This window comes from Cibotium barometz, chromosome 38 (genome assembly GCF_041138505.1).
Source record: "Cibotium barometz isolate CiBa-2024 chromosome 38, ASM4113850v1, whole genome shotgun sequence".
In the NCBI taxonomy this organism is placed as follows: Eukaryota; Viridiplantae; Streptophyta; class Polypodiopsida; order Cyatheales; family Cibotiaceae; genus Cibotium; species Cibotium barometz.
Genome location: NC_141083.1, coordinates 43,808,701 through 43,833,833, shown reverse-complemented (window position 1 = coordinate 43,833,833; position 25,133 = coordinate 43,808,701). Strand labels below are relative to the sequence as shown.

The 25,133-nt window shown below is 43.9% G+C and overlaps 1 protein-coding gene and 1 pseudogene across 1 annotated transcript in view; both read right to left on the bottom strand.

The window, feature by feature from the left end:
* Window positions 1-14,439, bottom strand: part of LOC147616756 (thiosulfate/3-mercaptopyruvate sulfurtransferase 2-like) — a 100,505-nt gene extending 86,066 nt beyond the window's left edge. Inside the window, exons 1-2 of the mRNA XM_086777817.1 lie at window positions 14,263-14,439; window positions 13,903-14,172 (exon numbers count right to left, since the gene is read on the bottom strand). Coding sequence (XP_086633943.1) covers window positions 13,903-14,172; window positions 14,263-14,349 — 357 coding nt within the window. The 5' untranslated portion in view covers window positions 14,350-14,439. The remainder of the gene's footprint in view (window positions 1-13,902; window positions 14,173-14,262) is intronic.
* LOC147616757 (uncharacterized) lies at window positions 1,275-3,135 on the bottom strand (annotated as a pseudogene).
* Window positions 14,440-25,133: the final 10,694 nt, after the last annotated feature.

Genomic DNA, 25,133 nt, shown 5'->3' with positions numbered 1-25,133 from the left:
CATCTCAAAGTGAATACATGGTCAGTGGTAGAGAAAGCTCTCTTGAAGCCTGCCTGCCCTGATGAGCGTAAACCTGCTCACTCAGCATATAAGCTAAGCTCTTGCTCAAACACTACACCATAGAGTTTGGCCAACACGTGGCCAACCATAACCGTCCTGTAGTTGCTCGGATCGAGTATACCCCCGGTTTTGTGGATTGGCACAATGGTGTGCATCGTCCACTCCGCAGGCAAACCCTCTGCTAGTGCCCTGTTAAACAGGTGTGCAAGAAAAGGAGCCAAAGAACCTAGTGCATATATGAGATGCTCACCCTGTAGGCCCATATGGTCGGCGGCCCGTCCATGCTGTAGGCGGCGGATAGCTTCCTTTACCATCGAGTGGGTAAAAAAGCTAGCTGTGGTAGGTCAAGGCTCTGTGGCTTAGGTATAGGTGGCTGCTGTGGGGCGTGGTATAGGCCCTCTGCATATGTGTGCCATGTCTGTGGGTCTGCAACAATGGGTGTCGGTGTCCGAGGCTTTCTGAAGTGCCGCCATAAGATAGGGCTATCTCTACTCATGAAGAAATGGAAGATCTCTAGCTCCTGTATCTCTGCGAAGGCCCGCCTTTTGCGGCAAGTAAGTCTCCTCATCTCTCTCCTCGACTCCTGCTCTATGATGGCTCCCAAGGCTCTTCGTATGCAGAGCCGTGAGTATAGGGCTCTGCACTCGTCATCATACCATCTGTTCTGTGGCATAGTCCCAGATCTCGTAGGCTCTCCTGAAATGACACGGTGTGGGAAGCTCTGTAATGCAGCCGTGTGTAGGAGTGATGCCAGCTGGGGTGTAATGGTATCCATAGGTGCCAGGGGATCCATGAGTAGGAGCCCATCCTCTACTTTGCCAGTGTATATGTCTGCCATGTCATGTGTGAAGTAGATGGTAGTGTGTGGCGTGATAATGTGGGGGGCTGGTGATACTGGTGATCCGGCTAGTGAAAATGCCAAGTATGTATGATCTGTCCCAATAGGACGAGGTGGGATGGAGAATGAGGTGACAAGCTATGATGCCTCCAAAGATCCTATAATGTCGTCTACCACCGTGCCTCCGGTCCGTGTATGACTCCCATGTGGGAAGCATGTCAGCCCTCCTGATCCCGGCCACTGTAGCATCCCGTTATAAATAACGAGACGATGCCTGGCTCCCAACTCTAGTAAGTGGTCCCCATAATGTCCTCTGTCTGGTCCAGTGTCCTCTAATGCCCGACTTGCCCCTATCTCCTCTGGATCCACAGGGTGGAGGATCTCCATGTCATCATAGTCATACACCTCACACTGTCTGCTCTATGTGTGGGTATTGAAGTCACCCGTAAGAAATAACTCCCCTAGTGTAGAATAATGCATAATCTCCTCTGACAGACAAGTGTATGGCGAGGCTCCTGTCTCCTCCTCCTGTGGCATGTCCTCTGTAATGACATAGGAGGATCCTGATGGAGGAATGTAACATAGGGCTATGTATATAACCCTGTCTTGTGAGAGCTTTAAGCTGATCCACATGTATCTGGCCACTGGATCCTGTGCTACCACTCTCAGTCTCCCCTGTAGCTCCCACCTGAATAGAGCTGCTACTCCCCCCGACCCTCTCGAGGTACCCTGGCGTGTGGTCCTCCTGTATGCTAACTCCCACTGGAATCCCTCTACTCGAGGTAGCCCTCTCTCTGGGCTCTACTGTGTCTCTGTCAGAAGTATGATGTCTCTCCTCACCATAACATCCTCCAGTCGTCCAGGTTGCACCCATAGTGAACCATTACAGTTCCATACTGCCATGTGTAGCTCTGTCAATGGCCTGGTCTGTGTCCCATAGGCCCCAAACCGCTAATCCATGGGCCGGCCATCAATGTTGACCCGACCATCTCGATAGAAGGCCTTCTTGCCTTCTCTCCTCGCGTGTAAGACTCATGGCATGCAAGCTCTCCTATGCTCTAGCTGCATCCTCGTGAGATCATCATCCAAGAAAATAGGAGCTCCCTCTAAGCCTCGTAGTATGACCCTCTTCCTCATGAAGATGGTGCATGCCTCCACATCCCGAAACTGTATGATGAGAGCTCTCTTCTTTGTCATGTCTTTTCCAGCCCTCCAAGCTTTGAGGAAGGGGGCGCATGTGAGTATCCAAGTCGTGTGAATAGTGTCCGCCCATCTCCCTCGGGGGTAGAGTCAGCTACCTCGGGATTCCCCGTGACTGTCACATTGAGTCTACGAGCATGTCGCATCCGCTCCTCCTCAATGGTGGTGTTAACGATTTAGAGCCCTTCTTTTTGGGCATCCTGTTTCACTTCCTTTTTGATGTTCTTCACCACTTCTACCCAACCCTCCCTTGTTGCCTCCATCTTACCTTCTAGGCTCTTGGTGATTGCCTTGGTGAGTTCCTCTTTGATGGCCTCTTTGTCAACTTCCACAATCTCCCCCTCCTCCCGTGGTGGTTGGTCCCATAGAGAGATCACCTCTGCTTTGAGGATGTCGATTTCCTCCTTCATAGTGTCCCGTTCCTTCTTCCATCCCTCAGTCTCCTCTTTCCATGCTTCTTTCTCCTTCTTCCCTCCTTCCTTCTCTTTCTCCCTCTCCTTCTCCCAAGTCTCCTTCTCCCTTTTCCAAGCTTCCTTCTCTTTTTGTAAAGCTTCGATCTCCTTCTCCACTTAGGAAAGTCAGTTGATGATGTTGATGGCAGAGTCCGCCATCTTCTTGTTTTCTCTGATGGAGATGTTCAGCTTATCCTCCATTTTGATTATCTCCTCTTTGCTTGCACCCTTGGCCATGTCCATGTACCTCGGAGAGACCTAACACTTATGTTGCTGCCTTGGGGGCCTGAGCAAGGCTGGGTGGGAAAAGGGAGGCAGAGGTGCTAGCACACGGGCCAGCATAGCGAGCTAGCAAGCCAGTCCAGGCGGGAGAGTTGCGAGCGGTGAACAATAGCGAAGCAAGCAGGGGCGCGAACAATAGCGCAGGGAAGCGAACAGAAGGCGGCGAACAAGGAAGCGAAGCAGCGAAGCGAACAGGCAGCGGACAGTAGCACAGCAAAGAGAACAGAAGGCAGCGAACAGGGAAGCGAAGCAACGAAGCAGCCAAGCCAACAGGGAAGCGAAGCAGCAAAGAGAGAGAGAGAGAGAGAGAGAGAGAGAGAGAGGGGGGGGGAAGGCTAGAGAGAGAGAGTGAGTGAGAGACTCTTTTACAATGAGCGAGCACGACCACGCTACCAGCACGACCAGAGAAGCAGCGAAGCCCAACACGACCAGCCCACGAGGACCAGCCGCCAGAGAGAGAGAGAGCTGCACGCACATAAAAAACAGAAGAAAAAAAACGTGATGTTGACGTGCGTTCGCCCTTCATTTCTTAACCTATATTAATCAAACTCCCACGTTCACTAACATTTCCAAACGTAAGTGAACGTTTCAATCGATGTCAAAGTTTGGATCCTATCCAAACTGCGTTTGGATGCAACCTTGTCTCATGAAACCCTCCCCTCAGGTTTGCTTGACACCAACCAGTTTCTGAGGGTCTTAATGAAACCGGCCTCTGGTAGAAACCAAAGTGCGGTAGACTAGCAGTCACCCTTCCAATTGTAGTCCAATAAATAACAAAATTAACTGGAGCTAGAATGCCCCAAAACTGAAAGGAAATCGACACCTGTTGACCCTAGAGCTTGGCGCCCCTTTTGGTATTTCTTTATTCAAATTCAATGAAATGTATAACTGAGTACAACAAAGCCAGTCCAGGAAAGAAAACCTGCATGTCCAATCTGGCAGCCCTCAAGTCCTCTTAGCACAGAGGATTCACACACAGATCTGTGTCCCACAAAAGCAACACACTGTGCTTCCCTCTAGTCAACCAAGACGATTCAACAGGGCAACCTTGAGCATACATCTGGCTATTCCATAAACATGGTCTCAGCTCAGTTCAAATATACACCCACTGTCCAATCTCTCTTTCCACCCTTCAAACTGCCATACCCCTCCTCTCACAAGGGGCCAGATGAAACAACTCTGCAGCAGCAGACATAGCCAGTGGAAAGAAAGAAAGGTTGACAAGTTCAGAGCTTACCAATTCAATGCATGGTCCTGCACCGGAGGGATTGGCTGTACCAGTCTGTACTTGCAGCCGCCTATATCAGCAACTCTGCATCACACGTGTGCACTTGTTTGTACGGATCTGTACGCGCAGCACGTGTGTACCTGTCTGTACCTTCCTCCCTACAGCCCGCCTTAGTACTGTACCTGCAGCTATCCCTGTGATGCGCCGACTGTACTAGATGATACGCCGCCTGCAGCTTTACAATACTGTACTGCCCTGCCTGTACCTGCTGGACAGTATTGCAGTAGTACACGCAGCATGTGTGTGTACCTGCTGGACAGGTCTGTGCCTACAACCGTCTGAAGAAGACGTCTGCAACAGTTCGTACCTGATCGCCCTGCAGCCGCCTGCGCTAGTTATGTACAGCTGCCAACAGTACGGACTGTACTTGCTGTCCGTACCTGCCAGCACCGCCTGAACCTGCAACAGCCGATTGTACCTGCAGCAGTGGACTGTACCGGCAGCAGCCGACTGTACGGGCAACCTCCACTAGTGCTGTACGGCCTGCAACCACGTGGACTGTATGGCCTGTTCTGTATGCAGCAAAAACCAGCAGCCAGTCGACTCTTCTTCTCTTCTCCTCCACGCAGGTAACTTGCACACCTTCCCAAAAAGCGAGAGAGAGAGAGAGAGATGAGAGAGGCGTGTAACTCCCAAAAGTGGAGTTGCCTCTCTGAAAACAGCCTCTGAGGGCTGGTCGACTGTCACGTGCACACCCATCAGGTGTACAAGTGGCATGGCATCATCAAGCATTAGAATTATTCAAGCATATATCACTATAAGCATGGGGGTGTTTCATCACCAACATCAGCACTTTAGTCATCATGAGCATTGTAAGGCATTTAGCTACATCAGCCGACAGCATATTTGCACCAGCCGACAACCTTTATGATCAGCCAACCAGCATTTATGGCATTTATGTGCAGTCGTGAGCATTCAGGAGCTGGCCGACCAGCATCATGCACACACATAAATAGAGGCGCATCCATTCAGTCTAGAATCATCAGCGTTTTCAGTCCATCATCGCATCCCAGTTCAACGCATAGATCATCCAGTTCAGTTCAGCAAACGCATCCATCTCCTCAGCGTTTCCCTCCCAGGCAACAAGGAGAGCATCTGCGTTTCAGCATCGCATCAGTTCCAAAGCCATCCCTTCAGCGTTTCCTTCCCAGGAGACAAGGGAAAGTCAGTGGGACAGCAGTTCATCCAGCATATCAGCATATTCAGCACATGTATTCAGCATATAGTTCATCATTCCTATCTCCTACATAGAGGGAAGCCGGCATCGAAGGGTGGACCTCAGCATTGGAGCAAGGAACAGTCCTCAGCATCAGCATTCAGCCCATCCCTCTCATCCCGAGAAGGATCTTCATCTAGGACAGCATCATAGATCTATTTAGATCTCATTGTAACCCATTCATCTAATATAGCTGCATTGCATTGCATTGACACTATCTGTCTCTCTTAAGCATCATTAAGTGCAGTTTAGTTAGCCTAAATTAAGTGCAGTTTAGTTAGCCTAAGGTTGTGTTTACGACGGTCAAATCCCTCACATGTCACATCGACTTCCCCTATGAGCCAGACAGAAAGAAGATGAAGATGTTGAGTTGTCCCGGGCTGATGTGGGAGTGCTATGGGCTGTCCATAGTTGTCTTACATGTGCTTGATGCCGGGAATGCTCACTTGTGCTGAGAATTGTCAGCAAATTCAGATTATGTGATGTATTCTTGTTTTCATATTGTATTGGAAGAAACAAGTGCAGCCAGTGGTGAACCCTGGGCAACCGCATAAGTTGTATTGGAAGCAGACTCCTTTTTGGTAATCTAACCATAAGGTGGGGGGGGGGGGGGGGGGGCATCAGCCCATCTTCTGGCCCCTAGTGTGGTGTACTGTGTAGAGTTGTCATCTTGTTTTATCTGCCATGCATATGTGTATTTTCAGATTTCATGATTGATTAGATTTTTCCGTGTTCAGTTGCCCCTTCCGTTTACATTGGTATCTGAGCCTGGCTTTCTACACAGTTGTGCCTAATATGATGTTGGATATGGCTGTTAGGAGTCATTATCCGTGAGAGAAGGTTGGGATTCTGAGGTAGCCCTCATCTTATTGTCACGCCTCGAAAGAGGTTACCTTTGGTTTAAGCGGCAGTGAGCGTGCGGAAAGGCTTCGTGGACCTCCTGTCTGTGTAGGGGCACTGTTGCACCCTTGCAGTCTATTCAGTATCATACTTGGGAAACTGGTAGAGAGCGATTCCAGGGCACGGAAAATTCTTCTCTTTCTGAAAAGCTGAAAGATACATTATGGCCAACCAATCTGATCATTTTGTGGAGGACTCTATCACCCGTATTCGCCGCATGCGGGAAGAAGATACAAGGATCATGTTGGAGCTTTGGCGGGTAACGATCCACCGTTATCTGGCAGGGCTGAGGATCGGCAGGATACTGATGCCTTGATGAATGAGCTTGAAGAGCTCCATGCTTTGCAAAGAGATCCTGATGTACAGAGGGTCATAGAATCAAAGTCTCTTGTCAAGGCTGATGTGGTCACTTTTGATGCAATTGCCCCCAACGGATGGGAATCAACAAACCTCGAGAGTTGGTTGTTGCTTAACTAAAAAGCCGTGGCGAAGTTGTCTCCGATGATGAGGGCAAGTAGGTCTTCACACGGCAACCTCACAGGCTATCCCGTGAAGGGAATTCCAATGATGTTGTGAGAGGGCATGCAGGCCACACCAATGATGTGAGAGGGCATGCAAACCGCACCAGTGATGTAAGAGGGCATACAGCCCGAGCAAGTGATGTAAGTGGGCACGCAGCCCGAGCAAGTGCTTTGAGGGGGCTTGCAGCCCATGCAACAGATTTGAGGGGGCATGCAACCCGAGGAGATGATGTACATCAACATGCAGCTCGTGGGAATGATGAGGGGTTTTCAGCCCATTTGAGAGATGCAGAAGATCTTCATGCATTGTCGGTGGTATCTCCACCTTCTAGGTATGCTCCAACTCCTGAAGTTCCATCCAGAGTGGAGGGTGTTACGCGGGAAATCAGCCCTATATCTCGGCATCGTCACCAACGTAGGCATGACGAGAAGGATGATGTATTAGAGCATCAGGATGCCCGTCATGGCAAGAAGGCCAAAGAGTTCAAATCAGGGGACAAGGACATTAAATTTGAGAGCTATAATGGAAAGTTGGATACTACCAAGGCTCTTGCTTTCATAAGGCAATTTGAAATAGCCTTTTGCAATGAGGAATTTACCGAGAAATCTATGCTCAAGCATGTGGATATGCATCTTAAAGAGACTGCAAGTGATTGGTGGATGGCAAAGCTTTTGGATAGAACAGCTGCCCGTACATGGAGTGCTTTCAAAGAGCAATTTTATGATCAGTTCCTTCCTCCTCACTTTGAGAAGGATCTACGAAAGGAATGGGATTGGCTAACACAGGATGAAGGCGAATCCGTTTCTTCTTATGTTTCAAAGTTTTGGCGGATTCTTCTCAAGGTCACACCTTTCATGACGATTAGTGAGGACGAGAAGAAAAGAAAGTTTGAGTCAGGGCTGCAACGAATCATTCAAAAGAGCCTTGCAGTGTAGCCCCACAACACTTTACAAGAGCTCATACACTCCGCAACTATTTCTGAGGAGTTGCATGGCAAGGGAGCATCAAAAAGACAAGAATTCAGCTCATACAAGGGAAAATTCAGAGCTGGAAATGAGCAGAAAAAGGGTGGACAGTCACCTAAGTTTATGTCTCATGAGTCCAAGGATGCAATAGGAGTGTCATGTGCATGATAAATGCCATGGACAATCTCAGGTGCTGATCCAGAAGAGGCAGCCAGATAAAGAGTATGAACCAGGTAGAACCAGGATGATAGAGCACAGAGCACTTTTTGCAGTGTAGACTGGAGAAAGACGTGGAGAGCAAGCTGAAGATCAGATGGCTATTGGCTGCAAGACAGGTGTTGGAGGAGGACCAGTCGGCTGCGTTAAAGAGCATTTAATGCATTTAAAACTGGCCGACCAGCAATCGGCCAGTCTACCAAGTGTCCAAGAAAAACTATAAAAGGGCAAGTGTGCTTGTAGATTGAGTCATTCATTCCGTTATGGAGTGGATCATTAGGGTCCTAGTTTAGGACAGGATTTTGGGTGTTCACCACCTTTTGTACAAGGTAGCCTATGGCTGTAGTAGAGGTACCTTTTTGTACCCTATAATTATACTGAATTTCCAACACATCTCTCTCTCTCTACTCTCTCTCTATATCTGCGTTTTGCATCAGATGGTTTTCCAAGAGTGTTTAGGGCTGAAAGAAGACTCCCAGAGCTTCCGCGTGTTACAATGGTATCAGAGCATCAGGCTCAGCAAAGCTAAACACTAAATCAGTCCCATATGATGGTGTACAGGTCCAAGGTACAGGAAAGTGCACGGATGCGAAGCCCAAGGCAAGGAACACAGAATCGGTAAGAACTCCTAGGAGGTTGGTTGGTGGTGTTCCACGGTGCCAAAGGGGATGGCAGTCCTGTGAGCCAGATAGGTTCCCGGGCAACGGTCCCAAGGGAGGTTTATCCTCCAAGGGTGATGTGAGAGTGCCAGACTCATTTCTCAAGAATGAAGACCAAGACGGTGTTCAGAGTCAGGGCAGGAATGGATTGTGGACTAGAGGAAAACACATGCATAGATCTTCGTCAGAGACAGAGTGGTTTGGAGAACAGGCCGGGTTTTCAGAGAAAAAGGGTTGCCAGGGATGGATGATGACAGAGGGACTTCGGGAAAAGATTGGGATGATGACAGTCATCCAAGAGCAGGTTGGAATCCCGTTATCAAGTTTAGCAGAGGGGGATGTCATGTGCATGATAAATGCCATGGACAATCTCAGGTGCTAATCCAGAAGAGGCAGCCAGATAAAGAGTATGAACCAGGTAGAACCAGGATGATAGAGCACATAGCATTTTTTGCAGTGTAGAATGGAGAAAGACGTGGAGAGCAAGCTGAAGATCAGATGGCTGTACACAAGGCTGTCGGCTGCTCACAGAAGTGGTCGGCTGAACCAGAGGACAGGGGCAGCAGCAGGCGCAAGGAGGATGACCAATCGGCTGCGTTAAAGAGCATTTATGCATTTAAGACTGGCCGACCAACAGTCGGCCAGTCTACCAAGTGTCTAAGAAAAACTATAAAAGGGCAAGTGTGCTTATAGATTGAGTCATTCATTCCTTTATGGAGTGGATCATTAGGGTCCTAGTTTAGGACAGGATTTTGGGTGTTCACCACCTTTTGTACAAGGCAGCCCTATTCCTTTTTGATAATGCCTCAACAGATAACTTCATATCCATACAGATGGCTGTTGCTCTTGGGTTAAAGCCTGAGGAATTGGGTATGGACTTTCATGCATATGCTGCCTTTGAGGGCAAGGAAGTTAAGGTCACTCCCATCATTGGGAAGCTTCGCATACAAATTCAGGGATATTTGGATCATGAACACTTCCTCGTGGCACCACTTACAGGATGTGATGTGTTACTTGGGATGCCTTGGCATTACCGTTTGGATCCCAAGATTTTGCACAAAGAAAAGAAAGTTATGTTTACTCATAGGCGTAGGGAAGTTTGTATTGATGCGGATACTACTGGGAGTACCATACCCATTGTAAGCCATATATCTATTTCAAAGGCAATAAAGAAATTAGCTTGTTCTTACTTGGTCTTTGTACGTGATAATGTTGAGCATGATGCTGTAGCTCCTGTAGATCAAGATAAGATTGATTTCTTAAGTGAATATGCTGATTGTTTTGCCGATTCATTTCCAGGACAGTTACCTCCAGAGAGACCAGAGGATCATTGTATTAACATAATCCCTGGGAGCTCTCCTCCTAACCGACCTCCTTATAGGGTGAGTGCTGCCCAACAGGAGGAAATCATGACTCAAGTAAATGATTTACTTGAGAAGGGGTTAATAAGGCTAAGTTCTTCACCTTATTGTTCTCCAGTTTTACTTGTGCAGAAAAAGGATGGGATATACCGGATGTGTGTTGATTATAGGGCCCTTAACAAGATTACTATCAAGAACAGGTTTTCGATTCCCCGAATCGATGATATTCTTGATAAACTTGAGGGAGTTGCTTGTTTTAGTCGCATTGATCTTAAGAGTGGTTACCATCAAATTCGAGTGGTACCTCAAGATGTGCACAAAACGGCTTTTCGAACATCATTTGGATTATATGAGTATTTGGTTGTGCCATTTGGACTTACGAATGCTCCCGCCACTTTCAATAGAATGATGGACAGAATTTTTAGACCTCACCGCAAGTTCACAGGAACTTTCTTTGATGATATTATCATTTTCTCAAAGAGTGAGACTGAACATAAAGAACATCTTGCCATTGTTTTTGAAGAGCTAAGGAAACATAAGCTGTTCATCAATGGAAAGAAGAGTGAATTCTTCTTGTCAGAAATTCACTATTTAGGACATATTGTTTCCAAGGATGGAGTACGCATGGATCCCGCAAAGATTCAAGCAATCAAGGATTGGCTAGAACTGCAGAATGTGCATCAAGTTAGGAGCTTTATTGGTTTATGCTCGTACTATCGTCAATTCATTCGACACTTTACTTTCTTAGCTTCACCGTTACATGATCTAATGAAGAAGAAAGTAGCATTCCGTTGGTCGAAACCCAAAAAGACAGCTTTTCAGAAGTTAAAGGATGCCATCATATCACGGCCAGTTCTTATTATTCCAGATTTGCATAGGCCTTTTGTGGTCGAGTGCGATGCATGTGGAGATTGCTTGGGGGCTGTTTTGAACCAAGAGGGACATGCAGTGGCTTTTGAAAGCCGCTGCCTACAACATGTGGAATTGTATTTGCAGGTTTAAGAGAAAGAGTTGTTAGCCATTATTCATGCCCTTCAAACATCGAAGCATTATCTTTTGGGGGCTGAATTTATGGTAAAAACAGACCACCAGAGTTTACGGCACTTTCTTACACAGCCTAAACTCTCGGAAAAGCATCTAAGGTGGGCAAACTTCTTGTCCATGTTTCATTTTCAAATTTTGCATACCCCGAGCAAGAAGAATTTGGTGGCGGATGCTTTGTCACGCAGGCCACAAGTGCATGCCATGACTACCGCCTACCACCAGGACTTATCAAGGATGCCAAATATATATGCTTTGGAGACAGATTTTCAACTTATTTGGACTGATCTGTATCATGGTACTGTTGTCCCATCTTATTCGATTAGAGATGGGTTTTTGATGATGCAGAATTGTATTTGTGTAGTGTGTGAATTACGCCAAAAGGTTATGGAAGAGTGTCATGCTCCGCCATATGTTGGTCATCGTGGTATTCTGGCTACTACATAGGCTTTGGAAAGATATTTCTTTTGGCCAGCTCTACGTAGGAATATTGAAGCTTATGTGCGAGAGTGCATAGTGTGTCAGAAAGTCAAGTTTGACAGACACAAGACACCTGGTTTGCTTCAGCCTTTACCCATTCCACAAGAACCATGGAAAAGCATTGCTACGGATTTCATTATGGATCTTCCGAAATCAGCACATGGAAATGATACTATATGGACTATTATAGATCATTTTAGCAAACAGGCACACTTTATTCCTATGAGGAAAACAATCAAGCCAGAGCACATGGCAAAGTTTTCTTAGCTCAGGTTTTCAAACATCATGGCATGCCCAAGTCTATTGTGGGGGATAGAGATCCTCGGACTACTAGTTTATTTTGGCGGGCATTGTTTGATAATATGGGCACAAAGTTGAGTTTTTCATCAGCCTTTCATCCTCAGATGGATGGTCAAAGTGAAATAGCAAATTCAGCTGTGCTTGATTTGCTCAAATGTTATGTATCTGAGCAGAAGTCAGATTGGGAAAAGTATTTGCCATTGGTTGAATTTGCATACAATAACACAGTGCATTCTTCAACTAATAAGACTCCATTTGAGATAGTCTATGGCAAGGTGGTGCTTCCACCTATCTTACGAACAAAAGATGAAATCTTTGCAGCAAATGAGTATGTCCGTGATTTGGATACTGCGTTTACACAAGTTCGGATAGCCATAGAAAGATCTCAAGCTAAGCAGAAAAAGACAATTGACAAACACAGGCGAGGGGTGGTTTTCAAGAAAGGTGATTGGGTATTACTAAAGTTTGAGAAAGCACATCTTCGGAAGTGGCCAGGTAAGGAAGGCCAGTTTCCTAAGCTTTCAAACAGGTATTACGGCCATTCCAAATTTTGCAGAAAATAAATGAAGTGGCATATAGATTGCTATTGATCTACAGCTTGAATAGAGGCTGGACAGAGGTTAAAAACAGGGAGGAAGAGCCGGTCGTGGACTTCTAGACAGTTTTCTTTCCGACCGGAGGTTTGCAGGCTTGTGCACAACTGCTGGTCGCTTTCTTCTGTGGCTACTGAGGGCTGGTTGACTGCTGAAAACAGCCTCTAAGGGCTGGTCAACTTCCCCTATGAGCCAGACAGAAAGAAGATGAAGATGTTGAGTTGTCCCGAGCTGATGTGGGAGTGCTATGGGCTATCCATAGTTGTCCTGCATGTGCTTGATGCCGGGAATGCTCACTTGTGCTGAGAATTGTCAGCAAATTCAGATTATGTGATGTATTCTTGTTTCATATTGTATTGGAAGAAACAGGTGCAGCCAGTGGTGAACCCTGGGCACCCGCATAAGTTGTATTGGAGGCAGACTCCTTTTTGGTAATCTAACCATAAGAGGGGGCGGGGGGTCTCAGCCCATCTTCTGGCCCCTAGTGTGGTGTACTGTGCAGAGTTGTCATCTTGTTTTATCTTCCATGCATATGTGTATTTTCAAATTTCATGATTGATTAGATTTTTCCGTGTTCACTTGCCCCTTCCGTTTACACTCTCTCTCTCTCTCTCTCTCTCTCTCTCTCTCTCTCTCTCTCTATTTACCTTTTGCATCAGGTTGTTCCTATCTCAGTGTTTAGGGCTGAGAGAAGACTCAGAGCTTCCCCAATTGCGACAACCAATTGCCAAGTTGTTGAGACTTTCCTCCTCTTCGGTGCACATAGGCACCTCCAAGACATGGTCTTGGATTTTGCAGAGGTTAGTCAAGTAAGGAGGCAGTGATGTGAATTCCATCTTGTAAATGTCTACTAAGGTCACCTTGTATGACATCATCATATACACATGATTTTTTAAATAATTACTAACCACACACATACACAAGCATAGATGAATGGATATAGTTACCATGATTGTCTAAGAAGTGCATGGATACGTAAGTGGGTACCAGTTCAAGTATGTGTGCATGTACATATATCATGTGGATGTATGCTTTAGGAGTTTCACTTGGGCAATGCCCTTTGGCTTGGAGGTCACTGAGGTGTTGGCGCATGCTTTGCAGTAACACCTGGGCTGCCAATTGCCAAGTTGTAGAGACTTTCCTCCCCTTCAGTGAAAATAGGCACCTCCAAGACATGGTCTCAGATTTTGTCGAGGTTGGTCAGGTAGGGAGACAGTAATGTGAACTCCATGTTGTTAATGTCTAATGAGGTGACCTTGTATGACAGCGTATACACGTGATTTTTTAAAAATTACTAACCACACATGTACACGAGCACAGGTGAATGGATATAGTTGCGTAGTGCATGGATATATATATGGGTACCAATTCAAGTATGTGTACATGTACATATATCATATGGATGTATGCATTTATGACAAACATGGACGTATGTGTAGAGATCTATGCATTGAAATAAGACACAAATAGATATATGCATTGAAACGGATACAAATACTGTAAATGGATGCATATAAGAGAGACCTTACCTTGATGTTGGTATCGCCGAGGTGTGAGTGAAGCCATTCTGGTGAGACAACGGGGTCTGTGCCCTTCCCACTTTGCATGTTCTCTGCAGTCTCGGTAGCAAAGCCAGCCGCAAGGAAAACTGGACCCAATGATGCAAATGCTAGTCCAGGTGAGAGGTTGGGGCGGCTACTGCTGATGCTAATGCTGGTGAAAGGCTGAGCTTTCAAAACCGGGACAGCCACACTCCCTTGCAGCCGCTTGCAGGCCACGCCTGATGGTGAGAGGGTGGCCTGTGAAGACAAATCCCATAAACAAGTTCGTGATTCTGCACTCAAAAGCAAAGCACACATGAAGCGACAAACAAGTTTTTCTTTTCATACCTTCGAAGAGAAATACTTTCGCAACCACGGCCGCACACGTGACTGGGTAACTCGCGCTAAAGCGGCTTGATGAGCTGCGCTCGCCATTGAAGTTTCCAATACCCTTTGCACTCACTTGAAACTATTTGTCCTGATGTGGGTGAAATGTTAGTCCTTATTCTTATTTCTCAAACCAAATGCTTACTCGAGTGTATAACCTTAAGTTTATGCTCTTGAAAGATGCCCAATATGATAAGATGGGCTTCACAAGTGTGTGAAATGAAAGAGAGAGAGAGGGAAGAGGGGAGAGTGGGCGTGGGCGTGGAGTCGGAGTGGGAGTGAGAGAGTATAAACTCGCATTATTGTAGAAATTGAGAAAAGGGAAAGAATAAATACACACACTTTTGCAAATGATGACGATAAAAAATAAGAATGAGAGAGAGAGAGAGAGAGAGAGAGAGAGATCCATAGTCTTTTATAGATGATGACAAGATAAAACGTAGGAGAGAGAGAGAGAGAGAGAGAGAAGAGAGATCCAATGTTTTCTTATTTGGCTAATTTTAAAAATCACACAAAAAGGCTACAAGGGGAATATTCCTATGAATTTTGCCTAAGATAACAGAGATGAAAACAATTGTTTTATTGTTTGGCTAAATTTAAAATATTTAAAAAAAGGCTACGAAGGGAATGTTCTTGTGAATTTTGGCTATGATTCACACTCCTATTACATAGGGTAATTTACATATAGTGATCACTTAAAAAGTGATCAACAAGGGGTCTTGGGGGGTGGATAGTCTCCAAAAATATTTACGAAATAGAAATTAAGCCTTAAAGGAGAGGGGAAAGGTATGAGGAAAGAAGCCTAAAAAGCAGGAGGATTGAGACCTTTGGCTATAGTTTTTTGGGAGGAGTCCTCCAAAAAAAACACTCCTGCGAGACCAAATGAAACTTGGCGATAGTTTTTGTGAGGGTCCACACACTCATGCAAACAAATAAAAATTGGCTATAGTTTTTAAGAGAGTCCTCCCAGAAAACACACACTTATGCAAACAAATGAAAATGATGTAAGCATAAGAACATAGAAAGAATGCAAAAAGGGGGGTGGGGGGGAGGGGGGGGAGAGAGAGAGAGAGAGAGAGAGAGAGAGAGCTATGAACATGAGAGATTCTCTCAAACATGAAGCACCATACTTAAAGCTTTTCTCATAGTGGCTTTCTTTTCTCTCTCATTCAATTTGTCATCGCTTAAAAGATTGCCCTTTGCAAGGCACGCCAAAAAAGACCCAACAAACAATTCTACTTTATAGGAAGTGATTTTGCATTACAAAAAGAAAGCACAAATTAACACTTTCTACCTACACACACTAAGTGTGTGTACTAAAAAGAAGAAGATTCTACTCTATAGATAATGATTTACGTTTAGCAAGAAAAAATGCCCTCTTTTCCCAAGTGGATAGTAGATGAACCCCAAAATTTCATCTCCATTACTATGAGTTACTTATGCAAGAGAATTTGCATGTAATCTAAACCTTGTAAACTAAAAGTGGATAGTAGATGAACCCCAAAAATTTCATATCTTGTACTATGAGTTACTTATGCAAAAGAATGTACATGTAATCTAAACCTTGTAACTAAAAGAGAAGGGCCTTAATTGGCAAATATGGAGTCTCTCCAAGTGTATATGCGCTTCCTTATATGGACCCACCCACTTTCTAAAAGGGTTTTAAAGGTTTTTTAATTCTTTGATAAACCTTCAAATAATCTACAACTTTCATTATTGTCATTTAAGGTACATCTCCCCCGCCCCCCTCCGTCTCCCACGTGCCCTTCCCTCTCTATCACTCTCTCTTGAGTAATGCATTCTCTCTCCTTATAGAGGTAGCAATTATCATGCCATCTCTCTCACACTTTCATGCAAGTAATAGCCCCCACTTTCAAGCCTTCTACCTCTTGCTCGCTTCTTCTTCTTCTTCTTCTTCTTCTTCTTCTCTCTCTCTCTCTCTCTCTCTCTCTCTCTCTCTCTCTCTCTCTCTCTCTCTCTCTCTCTCTCTCTCTCTATACATACATGCCTACATAAATATATACATATATAAACACATGCAGACATACACACATACAAACATACATACATACATACATACACATACAAACATACATACATGCATACATATGTATGTATATATGTAAGCAAGTACGTATGTGTATGTATGTTTGTATATATGCATACATACACGCATACATATGTATGTATATATATAAGTAAGTATGTATACATGTTCATATGTATATATACATACATATATGTATGCATACATGTATGTATGTATGTATGTATGCACATATATATACATACTTGCGTACATACATGCATGCATACATATATATATATGTATGTATACATATATGTATATATGTATGTACACATACACATACATACATACATACATACATACATACATACATATATATATATATATATATGCATGTATTGAGGTCAGCAGTTTGTCATGAAGCTCTGGTGCTTCATAGGGGGGAGCAGTTTATAGGATAAATGGTTGGAGAGGCAAGAGGTTTAATAGGGGTATAGCAAGGGAGGCAGATGATAAGGGCAAGTGGGGTAGCCGAGGTTGATGGGATATCACTGGTGGAGAGAATGGGCGGGGGGTGTGTGGCCTTGGCTACTGTATCTTTGCTGTCCCTTTATCCTGTAGAGTGGTAGTGGTGGCAAAAACTAGGGCTTGCTTTGGCCTCCATTAAATTTTGGGGAGCTTGGGAAGAGGGGGTGTGTACATCGGCAGTCGTTTTGCGGGTAACTAGATTTGCCGATTACCCTCATAGAACTTTTGGGCTGTAAGAAGAGGTTTAGGTACCCACCTGGGTAGTTGTGTGTTAAGGATGAGGTGAGTGGGGAGACAACCTCTTTGTGGGGAGCGAGTGTCTTTGTCGGATGTTCTCCCTATTTTTGTGGGCTTGTGGCTACCTTCTCAGAGGCCGCCATGAGAGTTGACCCATATGACAAGGAATAGGAGCGTTTGGGTTTGCTAAAACTTTGGGTTTTGCCAAGGTTTGAGGGGAGAGATTGAATCTTTGGGGAATCCATAGAGTTTAACACCCTCATAATAACCTTGGGCAATGAGGGTCTTCTTAAGCACCCAACAATGAGAATCGGTTGGGTGCGAGATAGGGGTGAGTGGGTGTCTGCTATGGCAGTTAATGGTGTTAGTAGAGTTAGCAGTGTTAGTGGGCTTGGTTGGCAAGGTTTGAGTTATTGCTTGTGGAGCTAAGTGCGGTTAAGGCTCTTGGAGTAGATGGGGTATGTTAGCGAAGGAAAGACCTGTGGGCATAGTTCTATGTTGGTCAGGAAGCACGGTAATTGTGGCTAGCGAAAGGGAGTGGTCACCTTGTGGTGGAGGGAAATCGGGTGGCTGGAGCTCTTCATCTCATAAGGACTATAACTTGCCCTGGGGAAAGTTGTAGTGTTGAAGTCCTTGCATCCCAATCAATTTGACATCAGTTGTGCTCCATCCATCCACGTCCTAGAAGGAGCTCTTCATGAATTTTTCTTATAGGCATAACATAGAACTTGCCTTCCAAGGGGTTATTCCCAATGTGAAACACAATTATGACAACATCTAAACATTAGACCGAATGTGAAGCCACATTATTGACAGTGACTGGGGTGTTTAATAACGTTGGCCTCCCGAGAAAGTGCCATGTGTCATAGGATATTAAATTGCGGTTAGCACCTATATCAACAAGTGCTAGTTTTTATGTGAAACTCCTTGGAGTGGTCATTCCTTAGCATGCAGGTTTCACTTCCCATTCCTCTTCTTCAAGGTCAACTACCTGGGCCATGTTTACTATGATTTGTTTGCCCCCCTAAGCTTCGCTTGCCATTTCTTAGCTTCGCATTGTGCCGTTTCTTTCATCTCTTCGTGTTGACGTTTTTTCTGTTTCTTGAGATGAATGGCCCTTAAAGTGTTTTACGTCAATGGGCCGTCATATCATTTTGGTTTGCTACCATTGAAATAACCAGCCATCTCTACACCATCGAGGGTTTTGATGTGCATTGCGCCTTGTGGGGTTATTTCACTTTCAAGCCTTCTACCTCTTGCTCACTTCTTCTTCTTCTTCTTCTTCTTCTTCTTCTCTCTCTCTCTCTCTCTCTCTCTCTCTCTCTCTCTCTCTCTCTCTCTCTCTCTCTCTCTCTCTCTCTCTATACATACATGCCTACATAAATATATACATGCAGATATACACACATACAAACATACATACATACACATACATGCATACATACATATATAAACACATGCAGATATACACACATACAAACATACATACATACACATACATGCATACATATGTATGTATATATGTAAGCAAGTACGTATGTGTATGTATGTTTGTATATATGCATACATATGCATATAAACATACATACACGCATACATATGTATGTATATATATAAGTAAGTAAGTATACATGTTCATATCTATATATACACACATATATGCATGCATACATGTATGTATGTATGTATGTATGCACATATATATACATACTTGCGTACATACATGCATGCATACATATATATATGTATGTATACATATATGTATATATGTATGTACACATACACATACATACATACATACATACATACATACATACATACATACATACATACATATATACATATATATATATATATATATATATATATATATATATATATATATATATATATATGCATGTATTGAGGTCAGCAGTTTGTCATGAAGCTCTGGTGCTTCATAGGGGGGAGCAGTTTATAGGATAAATGGTTGGAGAGGCAAGAGGCTTAATAGGGGTATAGCAAGGGAGGCAGATGATAAGGGCAAGTGGGGTAGCCGAGGTTGATGGGATATCACTGGTGGAGAGAATGGGCGGGGGGTGTGTGGCCTTGGCTACTGTATCTTTGCTTTCCCTTTATCCTGTAGAGTGGTAGTGGTGGCAAAAACTAGGGCTTGCTTTGGCCTCCATTAAATTTTGGGGAGCTTGGGAAGAGGGGGTGTGTACATCAGCAGTCGTTTTGCGGGTAACTAGATTTGCCGATTACCCTCATAGAACTTTTGGGCTGTAAGAAGAGGTTTAGGTACCCACCTGGGTAGTTGTGTGTTAAGGATGAGGTGAGTGGGGAGACAACCTCTTTGTGGGGAGCGAGCGTCTTTGTCGGATGTTCTCCCTATTTTTGTGGGCTTGTGGCTACCTTCTCAGAGGCCGCCATGAGAGTTGACCCATATGACAAGGAATAGGAGCGTTTGGGTTTGCTAAAACTTTGGGTTTTGCCAAGGTTTGAGGGGAGAGATTGAATCTTTGGGGAATCCATAGAGTTTAACACCCTCATAATAACCTTGGGCAATGAGGGTCTTCTTAAGCACCCAACAATGAGAATCGGTGGGGTTGGGTGCGAGACAGGGGTGAGTGGGTGTCTGCTATGGCAGTTAATGGTGTTAGTAGAGTTAGCAGTGTTAGTGGGCTTGGTTGGCAAGGTTTGAGTTGTTGCTTGTGGAGCTAAGTGCGGTTAAGGCTCTTGGAGTAGATGGGGTATGTTAGCGAAGGAAAGACCTGTGGGCATAGTTCTATGTTGGTCAGGAAGCACGGTAATTGTGGCTAGCGAAAGGGAGTGGTCACCTTGTGGGTGGCTGGAGCTCTTCATCTCATAAGGACTATAACTTGCCCTGGGGAAAGTTGTAGTGTTGACGTCCTTGCATCCCAATCAATTTGACATCAGTTGTGCTCCATCCATCCACGTCCTAGAAGGAGCTCTTCATGAATTTTTCTTATAGGCATAACATAGAACTTGCCTTCCAAGGGGTTATTCCCAATGTGAAACACAATTATAACAACATCTAAACATTAGACCGAATGTGAAGCCACATTATTGACAGTGGGCTGGGGTGTTTAATAACGTTGGCCTCCCGAGAAAGTGCCATGTGTCATAGGATATTAAATTGCGGTTAGCACCTATATCAACAAGTACTAGTTTTTATGTGAAACTCCTTGGAGTGGTCATTCCTTAGCATGCAGGTTTCACTTCCTAGTCCTCTTCTTCAAGGTCAACTACCTGGGCCATGTTTACTATGATTTGTTTGCCCCCCTAAGCTTCGCTTGCCATTTCTTAGCTTCGTATTGTGCCGTTTCTTTCATCTCTTCGTGTTGACGTTTTTTCTGTTTCTTGAGATGAATGGCCCTTAAAGTGTTTTACGTCAATGGGTCGTCATATCATTTTGGTTTGCTACCATTGAAATAACCAGCCATCTCTACACCATCGAGGGTTTTGATGTGCATTGCGCCTTGTGGGGTTATTTCACTTTCAAGCCTTCTACCTCTTGCTCGCTTCTTCTTCTTCTTCTTCTTCTTCTCTCTCTCTCTCTCTCTCTCTCTCTCTCTCTCTCTCTCTCTCTCTCTCTCTCTTTCTCTCTCTATACATACATGCCTACATAAATATATACATATATAAACACATGCAGATATACACACATACAAACATACATACATACACATACAAACATACATACATGCATACATATGTATGTATATATGTAAGCAAGTACGTATGTGTATGTATGTTTGTATATATGCATACATACACATATAAACATACATACACGCATACATATGTATGTATAAATATAAGTAAGTATGTATACATGTTCATATGTATATATACACACATATATGTATGCATACATGTATGTATGTATGTATGTATGCATATATATATACGTACTTGCGTACATACATGCATGCATACATATATGTATGCATACATGTATGTATGTATGTATGTATGCACATATATATACATACTTGCATACATACATGCATGCATACATATATATATGTATGTATTGAGGTCAGCAGTTTGTCATGCATGCATATATACATGCATGCATACATATATATATGTATGTATACATATATGTATATATGTATGTACACATACACATACATACATACATACATACATACATACATACATATATATATATATGCATGTATTGAGGTCAGCAGTTTGTCATGAAGCTCTGGTGCTTCATAGGGGGGAGCAGTTTATAGGATAAATGGTTGGAGAGGCAAGAGGTTTAATAGGGGTATAGCAAGGGAGTCAGATGATAAGGGCAAGTGGGGTAGCCGAGGTTGATGGGATATTACTGGTGGAGAGAATGGGCGGGGGGTGTGTGGCCTTGGCTACTAGATCTTTGCTTTCCCTTTATCCTATAGAGTGGTAGTGGTGGCAAAAACTAGGGCTTGCTTTGGCCTCCATTAAATTTTGGGGAGCTTGGGAAGAGGGGGTGTGTACATCGACAGTCGTTTTGCGGGTAACTAGATTTGCCGATTACCCTGGAGAGACGGAAAACTATCTCACTTGTGGTAAGAGTAGTATGATCCACACGTAGCTCAATCCAATGGGATTTGCATCCCTTTCGGAGCTAGGGATTCAACCCGTATACCGGTGCACAAAAGCTTATCCATTTGATGGAGAGAATGCTAAGAATACTACTACTATTGACATAGACTTAACACACACACAAGCTCAATCTTGCTATTGCTCACTCAACTCCACATTCCACTCATCCATGCATCCAAACAAGAAGAAAGCTTAGCTATTGCATACACAAGATCAAAGCATTCTTCATTCTCAAATACTCATTTCCCTAGCATGCACAAAAAAACCTTGAAACTATCAACCATGAAACATGCACACTAGATAAGAGAGACAAACATCACTCATTGCATTGCATTGAATTAAAAAAAGAACTTACAATAATGTAGATGGGGAGAGAGAAGAGCTTGCACCTCTATGGGAAAAGAGGGAGAGCTAGTCTCAAGAGAGCTCAAACATGAGTTTGCCCAATGTGTCCATAAGCTCTCAAATGAGCCACTTTTTTATACAAAAACTCTAAAACTCCCAAAAGTTCCCATGTGGGATTATTGTCAAGCCCACTCCCACACTCATCTACAACTTGGAACTCTTTACAAGAGCCCTAAGTATCTTTTTATTGCATCCTTGCATTGATCTTCACTCATCACGCAACACTCCCCCCTTCCTATTTTGCGCACGTCCTCGAGCGCGGTAGAAGCAAGAGCTGCAAAAAACAATGGATACAAGTAAAGCCCTTTTATTGGAAAAAAAAAGAAAAAAGAAAAGGAAAGACAAAAACTAGCAATGACAATTTCACACGTGAGCATACAAGTGAAAGGCTGATTAGAGTTTTAAAGAGTACTAAAATAGGTGAATAAAGACTAGTCAAAGTGAGACTAAGTGGTAGATAGTGCTATGCAAAGGCAAGTGTACTTGCACACCACAGGTTGTGACCGCAGTCTCAATGTCCTACAAGTATTTATGTTATTCCTAAGTGGCAAACCTACTCCTAAATATAAAGATTAAGGTTCCATCCCAATGAGACCCAAGCAATGGCCAAGAGACCTCCGCCAAGAGACCTCCGCCAAGAGAATCTAAAGGCCGCTAAGTATCTCAAAGGCGACAGACCCTTTTCTTTTTTTTTGTCATAAGGAGTATCCCATGAAGATGAGGGCATCGGTCTCGAGGGTCCCTAATGTACCCCAGAGTCCTACCAACATCTATCAAGGTGATAGAGTCCTTGAAGGTCTTTTTCTGAAGCTTTTAGACGTTAGTGTTCACCCCATGGAAACCAAGGCATCGGCCCCAAGGTGCTAAGACAACCCTAGGTCCTACCAAGCATTCCACATGGCTGTAGACACGTCATGTCTCGATTAACTTGTATATATATATTTTTTGGGATATATTTTCGTAAATTTTTTTATTAATCCTAGCACTTAGCCCATACCTAAGAGGTAGCTACCACTAGGGATAACTAATATACCTTGAGAGCATAAGAACTTGGCATACTCCGTTGGTATATATCCTACACTGTCTTCAAATAGAATTACCTTCTACTAAGTCCTCAAAGAATCTAGAAATTACTCACCACATTTTAACAATTAATCTAAAACTTAAACCAGCCAACTGTGTGTGAACATGCAAACAATGTATCCAAAAGTTAAAAGCACATAAAGAACAAAAGATTATGATTTGAATACACCTGTTGTAGTGCTCGTTGATGTTGTGTGTTTGCATTGATTCATTGCTGATGCTGATTGCTTCTCTTTGCTTCTTGTAGGCATTGCATGTCTCCCCCCTTCCTAATTTGTGTGCACGGTAGGTGGACTATTGGGGTGTGTTTGATGCTCTTGTTTAGCTGAGATCTCTGCAAAATGTTTATTAACAAACAAGAAAAGAAAAGAAAGGAATAAAATTTGTTATTGGTGCCAATCACCGAATATAGCCGAGGGAAAAAACCCAGTGGGAGAAAAGTGCCCTGGCTTGTTGATCTTATTGTGGAGTCGCTGAGCTTACCCTTGCGCTGGTGGTGGATCCGTGTCCACGTCTGCTGGAAAGATGGTATCAATTTCTTCAGGATGCAGGGACAACCCTTCACAAAAACCGGCCTCTGGAGAAGGTGGTAGAGGAAGGAGTGCTTCCTCGCTAAAATATGGCATTGGTTCTATGGGAAGGTTAAGCAGACAATTTCGATTTTGGAACTGCGCAATATAGGTACTCATATTGATCCAAAATTGACATGTTGAGGCTTGGGGAAGGAGGGCTTGCAAGATAGGTGGTTGCAAGTCATTTAAGCATGTATCCCTCTATTCTTGTGCTTGAACCTCCTCAGGTAATCTACGTTGATTTGGTCCTCTCTCTGGTATTCTCACATTGAGAAGATTATGGCGTTGGGGTGTAATTCCCACAATTTGTTTCATTAAGCCTGTGCCATATCGTCTAAAGTAAGAGCGGCATATCCAACAAATGTGTGAAGCTTCTCCTAATACGAGTCGTGCACACTCTTGACAATGTGGAAATGGGTGATGCTGTTGATAGAATAACGTGACAAAGTGATGCCCACAGCAATTTTCACCTAAGGGAGCATAGAAGTATATAGAATGAGTTTGAAAAGGAGGAGCACTATAACCCCCGCGATGTTCATGTCGAGTACTATCAGGGTCAATGCATGGTGGACATGTATCTCGCCAAATATCCATCAGGAGTTATCTGGACGTAGAACAATGAAATTTAGAACACTCATATCCATCATTACAATCAAAAACATTTTAGATAAGATCATCATTACAATCATACCCATCATTACAATCCCAATCAAAAACATTTTAGATAAGATCATCTCAAAAAGAACACAATCCTCTAAAGGCATAAGGAACCACACTATTCAAACATTGATCTACCAAAGAGCTTCAATTGTAGTGTTAATGCCTTATCTTTGGTTTTAGGTATGTCCTTCTTAAGAGGTGGGAATTTTAGCAATTGTCTAGGAAATTGAGCAAGATAAGAGGATTTAGGCATTGAAGTGCTAGAATCTATGCTCAAAGGAGACTCATGTGAAGTTGGACTTGTCTTAGGTCTTACTCCAACTTGGTGTAGTTGAAATTTGGAATAATGTGACATTATGAATTGGTTGTTGAATTTGACATGAAGCACAGTTACGAACAAATTTTTCAGCATCCGCATGCATGGTAGGCCACCATTGCCCATCCTGAGATATACGTCACACACAAGTAGTAGCTGATGCATGGATTCCATCGATACCCACATGTGCCCACTCCAAGATCTCCTCATATTGGTCAAGGTTAGGTATAAGCCGCAACACTCCATCATTACTGTGACGATATAATCTCCCTGAGATTAACTTGAATGGTCGCCATAGGTCCACATTAGGGCCCGCTAGTTGTATCTGCCCACTTGTCAAAATTTCTAAGATGGGTTCAGACCATTTAGGAGCTGTCTCTACAAGGAAAAGTGTTGAATCTAA